The sequence below is a fragment of the Coturnix japonica genome, chromosome 24 (genome assembly GCF_054131305.1).
Source record: "Coturnix japonica strain WE chromosome 24, WE-NBRP24, whole genome shotgun sequence".
NCBI classification, from domain to species: Eukaryota; Metazoa; Chordata; class Aves; order Galliformes; family Phasianidae; genus Coturnix; species Coturnix japonica.
In genome coordinates this window covers 4,581,353-4,587,352 of record NC_140686.1, presented here as the reverse complement: position 1 = coordinate 4,587,352, position 6,000 = coordinate 4,581,353, and the positions used below count along the sequence as shown (strand labels likewise).

Below are 6,000 nucleotides of genomic sequence, written 5' to 3'. Positions count from 1 at the left end.
CCTGTATGTGCATCTTTTCAACCAGTGGTGAAAGCCACATTTGCTGATAGAGGAATCTAATGTCATATGGATGGGATAAAGTAAGGGATAAAGCCTACTTTTAATATCCAGAAGGATGAAAGGAGGGCAGCAGACAGACATCAGGTCCATGGTGCTCTTAGCTGTGGGGAGAGCTGACAGGGTTTGTTCTGCATGCTTCTGAGCAGGAGGCAGTTTGCAGAGCTGTGGTCCTCAGCGTGTGCCTCTGTCCTTCAGTCTCATTTACTGCTCTGTGTTCCCAGATGACAGTTTGAATGCTGGAATAAAAACACTTGGATCAGAAGGACCTTCAGGAGCTCCTGCTCATCGGCTCAAATCTCAGATTGTTCGTGTGCCTAAGAAGGAGAATGTGCGGACACTGGTCAGCACTGTGATGCTGCCTGCAAAGCAGGGTAATGATGAGTACCTTTGCTTCCATTTGGTGGCTCCTAAGTGGAATGGAGAAATTACAATTGGGACTTACCCTGAGTGCATTACAGTTGCAATATTATTTTGTGTCAGGGCTGTCAAAGTGGTGTCTTTTGGTTGTATTTGTTTTGGGTGGGAAATGGGCTCACAAGACAGTAATTCTGTTGGTTTCTGTCAAATAAGCACTTTGTTTTTCTTTGTTTTAGGGGAGGTGCCTGTGATTCAACCGAATACTGCTGATAAACCTGGAAAACGGAAATCCTCTGTAGGTAAGGGCTGCTTGTGAGCTGCTGTTTGGCTGCCTCCACGTAAATGGGAGGGCACTGCTGAAGCAGGAGGGAGGAAAGTGTGTCGTGGGTCTGTGATGACTCCAAGTGGCACACAAGTGTAGCAGCTGAAAGGTGAATTTGAGAACATACACTTGGAGAAACCAAAGTTTGTGGTTGACTTGTAAAAATCTTTCTCCAAAGGAATTATCTTAGGAATGTTGTTGTTTTCTCTCTGTAGCTGATGTCAGTGGCCTTCCACTGAAGCGCAGCCTCGTAGAAAGGCTGGGGAAGAAGATCGAGGTTGACAGAGCACCAAGGAGAGGTAAATGGTCATCGGTGTTTGCTGCACAGATTCTCTAGGCTTTCTGCTTATTCTTTCTCAGGAGCGTTGTTGTTGGGAACACGTATATTCTGTAATATTATGACAAATCTGGAAACTTGAGCTCTCGTTGGAATTTCTTGTAATCCTTGTGCTTCTCCTTTCTTGATGATGACAGAGAAGGGTGCCAAGCCAGCAGGGGAGATCTGGAAGAAGAGACGACTGGAAGAAGAGAAGCAAAAAGTAGAAGAGGTTCTTACTGAGAAGAGATCTAAGGATAAGCGCAAGAAGAAGAGAATTTTCCCTCCACCTGAGCCTGGTAACGTGAAACTGGAAGAGCCACCGCGTAAAATCAAGCGATTGGAAGAATTGCATATTAAAAGCTTGGAAGAAATCAAGCAGGAGAAAGCCCTGCGGATGCAGCAGATCGCAAAGCCAGCAGGTAACGAGGTGTTTCACTGTCTGCTCTGCTGAAGTGCTTCCCCTGTCAAGCAAATGGAGTTTGCTTAGAATTTCCTGGGCTGTTTCTTACCAAATGCAAAGGCAGGAAGTGCCAGGATGTCCATCCATGTGTTTTTCCATTGAATCCGTGGTGTCTGCCTGCTTCATTCTGGAGAATTCATTCGCTGTGAGGTTTTGTAATTCAGTTTCTCCTGTACTTTCTTTCTGCCGTGTTTTTGGTGTGGCATGTTCTGTGTGTTGACACCAAGGTTATCTTCATCTTTGGCGTGTTGCTTGTTTTAATATGTAAATGTGTTTGTAAAGCATGGATTGAGTTTTTAACATGGGGGCCAACCTCTGTCAGAAAGGTCAGGGGGGTGAGTTATTCATTGGGCAGGTGAGAGAGGCTTTGTGAAGAGACAGCATGTGAAGGAGGGAAGAGCTTGGATACTGTATGGACTGCGAGATGTCGCCTCTCTCGTGTTCTTTGTTATTGAATGTGAGGAAATAAGCACATGGAGGAAACGCTGGCACTCAGGTTTCTTTCTATGCTTGCTGTTGACCAAGTGATTTTCTTTTTCCTTGTTTTAAAGCACCTGGAAGAGAAGAGGAAAAGACTGTGGAATGGAACAGGGCTGCTCCCAAAGCTGTCTCTGCACCCGCAGAGGTGAGTCCCTTCTGAAGATGGACACAGTGACACAATTTCTTCACATGTTCTCATGTCTCACTGCTCACCATGTGCCACCATCATGAGTGCATTCCTACCTTCCTGCCTTTGGTGAAGAGCTGCAGCCATGTTTCACAATCCTGGTACTTTCAATGGCTTTCCCAGACAGCTTTGCACTCCTCAAACTCAGAATTGATCTGATTGTATCTGGCAGTGAGGCAGTAACCCTGCTGGCACCAGGTACAACTTGTGAGGTTAACGTGGGAGCACTGGATACAAAAAGGTCACGATGGCTTCGTGTTCAATGAAATCAGACTGTGGGTGGATGTTGTGTAGGGGAACAGGAATGACTTTCTGTTGCTCAAATAGAATGTGGTATGTAACAGCTCTAGCACTGTGCTGATTTAAACGAGCACTGAAGAAGAGGAGCCTCCAGCTAAAAAAGCAGCTTTGGTAAGGAGGGGAAGAAGTGTCAGTGCTGTCCTCGTCAGGCTGATACTGAGATACAACTGCTGCAGAAAGTGTGGAGAACTGAAATGTTCTGCAGGTTTCCTTTCAAAGTAGTCACTGTGTGCAGGATGCTGGATGAATGGCAGTGTGTGCACAATGCTCTGCAGCCCTGTGATTCCTCTGTAGTGTGAAGGAATTTGTCCATTACTGCTGCATTGTTAAAAAGACCTGAGGTGCTCTGCAGCCTTCACGTGGTTGTTAACATCCTTCAGGAGCCCCTTAGCCCGCGTGTTGGGTTAAGGCTCAGCAGTGCTGAAGGAGAAGCGCTGCAGAGGAAGGATCTCCTGAGCAATCATTGACTTTGTCTTCCTTCTTCCCAGACTGCTGCTCCAGCCCTGCCGGAGGTCAGCCTGCTCACCAAGGCTGTAGAAGATGACACTGAAAAGTTCATCTCGGAAATCTCAGGAGGGGAAATGGAAGCAGAAATTGACTTGGACCTGGAGAAGGATGAGGATGATTTCCTTCGTGAACTTTCTGAGATGACTGACTGTTGAACTGCGTAGTAGTTATTATAGTATGTTAAAAAAAAAAAACAAAAAACACAAACAAACAAACAAAAAACCAAAAAAACAACAAAACAACAACAACAAAAAAAAACCCTTTAATTTAATAAAAACCTTTTCTTTTTGGTTGGATACCCCAGGGTGATACTTTACTAAAGGAGGCTTCACAATAATGAGTCTTAAAGCACAGCTGAACTGGTAAAAGATTGGCAGACTACATTCCATTGTCCTGAGTTTTCCTGCTGGTCAGAGTTGAGGCCCTGTGCAGCCATTCCCTGATCCTGGTTGGCTCCTTTCAGCAGCAAGAGGACAAAGCAGTTCTGTGACAGCCCAGAAGGACGTCCATCTGTGTGCTGCAGTGCCTGGCAATTGATCTCCTGATTCAGTGACGCTCTGAAGGCTTCAACCTCAAGCTCCTTCCTCCTCCCTTGGCCATGCTCAGCGTTGGGTGCAGCTGGAAGCTTCTTCGGTGCTTCTCGGGCAGTCCCCATGTCTAGCCTGGAGTTCTGCCAGCTCTTGAGTATTTTTGGTGTATGCTTTTGTTTATGACTTGAATCCTTTAAGGCAACTTAATGACAATGTGGGGGTGGGAGGGAGCAGAATTATTCTTTTGTTTTGGACCAAATGTGCCACCAAGGCGGGGGGTGCTCCCTGCCTTCCAGTTATCAGCAGTGATGCAGCAGCAGTGTGAGAAGCGGGAGCTGCATGCCACTGCTGCGTTATTCCCTCCTTTCCCTTTTGCTGGATTTCCAGTGCTGTTTGCTGGCAGAGCTTGATGCTGTGCTGATGATTTCTGGAAGCCAACACGTGTGCGCTTCGCTTGTATCAGTTCAGAGTGCAGCCATCCCAGCCCTGCTGTGGGCACAGTGCAGCCCTGGCCCTGCTGGAGGACGCCGTGGTGACTCTGTGCTTCAGCAGGGCATTGAGTGGTTTTCTGCTGACTCTGGGTGGGACTGTGCCCATGTCGTGTCTGCCACTGTTACTGTAAATATTTTATCTTTTCCTTTTGTATTTGCCTTCTATTTAAGATATTGTATGAACGTAGTCAGGCTCCTCTGTTTATGCCAGCGGCTCTCAGCTGTGTTTTTAAATAAACCTGGCACAGGACAGCAGTGCTGTACGTCTGCCTGCAGCTCTTGGAGGGAGCAGGAGGGGAGCCAGGAGTGCTGCTCCAGCAACATCCTGGTGCTGCTGCCACCAGGGTTACTGCTGTGCTGCTGTTATGAGCTCCATGGAAGAGATGAGCTCCAGCACGGCCTCCTCACACTTATTTGGCTCTGAAGCCTTCAGTTGCTATTGGCCGTGGCACATTCCATGCAGTGTGAATCTCTCTAACAGACATAACTGTATCAGTGGAATTGTGGGGGCTGGGAGGGAGGACACAGTGCTGCTGAGAGCAGGGCCAGGCAGCCCAGCATGCTCAGCACCACAGCCAGGTGAGGCTGGCAGTTCAGTTACAGGTGTGTGTGCAGCTGGTCACCACTCAGCCTCCCCCATTGCAGCTCCCCATGTCCCACAGTTCCCCCATCCCCGTTCTCCCGCTGTCCCATTGTCACCCTGCCACACCACTGCTGTGTGCACTAAACCTTTATTGCCCCCCGAAGAGGTCCTCATTGTACACCACCTGCGCCCGCTTGTCGCGGTGTGAGCCCTTGGCACTGTTCTTTACGGCTGTTGGGGCACAGGATGGGGGCAGGGACTCAGCACTGCTGGCACCCCCACACCGTCCCTGTGCCCCCCCAGTGCCCCCCAGCTCACCCAGGGATCCCCAGAGCCTGGTCAGCTGATTCCATCTTCTTGTAGGTGACAAAGGCACAGCTGTGGGGGGGTGAGGTCAGCACAGCTTCCACCCCATTCAGCACCACCCCACAACAGATGCACCCATACATCACTGACTCACCCACAGCTTTGCCCACGCCCCCTGCCCCTCTGCCCATCCTGCTCTCGCCTCCCCCGCTCCTCAGCCTCCGGCTCCTGCTCCCAGTCCAAGCGGCTGTCGTGCTCTCCCCTCTCAGGGGGGTCCCCACGTCCCCCACCAGCTTCAGGGTCCCGCAGGTGCTTGCTGGTGCAGATGAAGCTGGTTTGAAAAAATTGCGGGGGCGGAGGGGGGGTGAGCAAAATAAACACAGAGTGAGGGCACAAATATGGGGGAGAGAACAAAATAAAGGGATAGGAACCACAAATAATGAGGTGGGGGCAATAAAGAACTGTGGGGGGGGGGGGGGATGGCACTCACCTCTCATCGGGGTACCATCCCGTTCTCTGCCATCCACGATGTTGTGGGAAGCTGTGGAGGAACTGCTCAAATGTATTCTCTCTAAGACAGGGGAGCAGGTATCTCCTAAATGCATATCCGAGCTGGTAAAATGGGCTCATATGAATGGACACCTTCAGGAGGTGGCACTGATGTTCACTGTAGCCGAATGTCGAGAAATAGTCGACCATATGTAGGACTTTGTTATCTCCAAAAATAAGGAATACAAAATATATACACTGAAGAATATGCAAGCCGAGCGGCAGATTGCTGCTGCTGTGGTACAAGCTCTATCCGGACCTAGTGCTCAGTCAAGGTCAGAGCTTGACTCCCTGTTACCAGGAGCTTCGTACTCTGTTTGCTCATCAGCCTCACAAGTCAGGGCTGCCGCAGAAGCCCCGAATAATCCCCCGTCCTCGACCTCTTCAACGTCTCTGGCAGATCCGGTTTTGGCTGGTGAGGAAGGTGCGGTGGGGGGGGGCTGAGGGGTGTGCAGAGCAGCAAGAAGCTCCTGAGAGTGAAAGCGACTCGGATAATGGTGGGAATGAGAAAGCGTTGGAGGAACATAATAAAACATTAACTGAGGAGCT

At 49.5% G+C, this 6,000-nt stretch overlaps 1 protein-coding gene across 1 annotated transcript; it reads left to right on the top strand.

Annotated features, from left to right (window-relative positions):
- Positions 1-1,206: 1,206 nt before the first annotated feature.
- Positions 1,207-2,315, top strand: LOC146757106 (zinc finger CCCH domain-containing protein 11A-like). The gene is made up of 2 exons (XM_085523323.1): positions 1,207-1,477; positions 2,070-2,315. Exons 1-2 carry the CDS (start codon positions 1,207-1,209, stop codon positions 2,156-2,158), a joined length of 360 nt encoding a protein of 119 aa, XP_085379449.1. The 3' UTR covers positions 2,159-2,315.
- The last annotated feature ends 3,685 nt before the right edge of the window (positions 2,316-6,000 follow it).

Bases quoted from the DNA above. Each gene is read 5' to 3' on its own strand.
- LOC146757106 (XM_085523323.1), top strand. From the start codon at position 1,207: ATGACAGAGAAGGGTGCCAAGCCAGCAGGGGAGATCTGGAAGAAGAGA. The intron at 1,478-2,069 runs GTAACGAGGTGT...CTTGTTTTAAAG, and splicing joins GCAGATCGCAAAGCCAGCAG to CACCTGGAAGAGAAGAGGAA.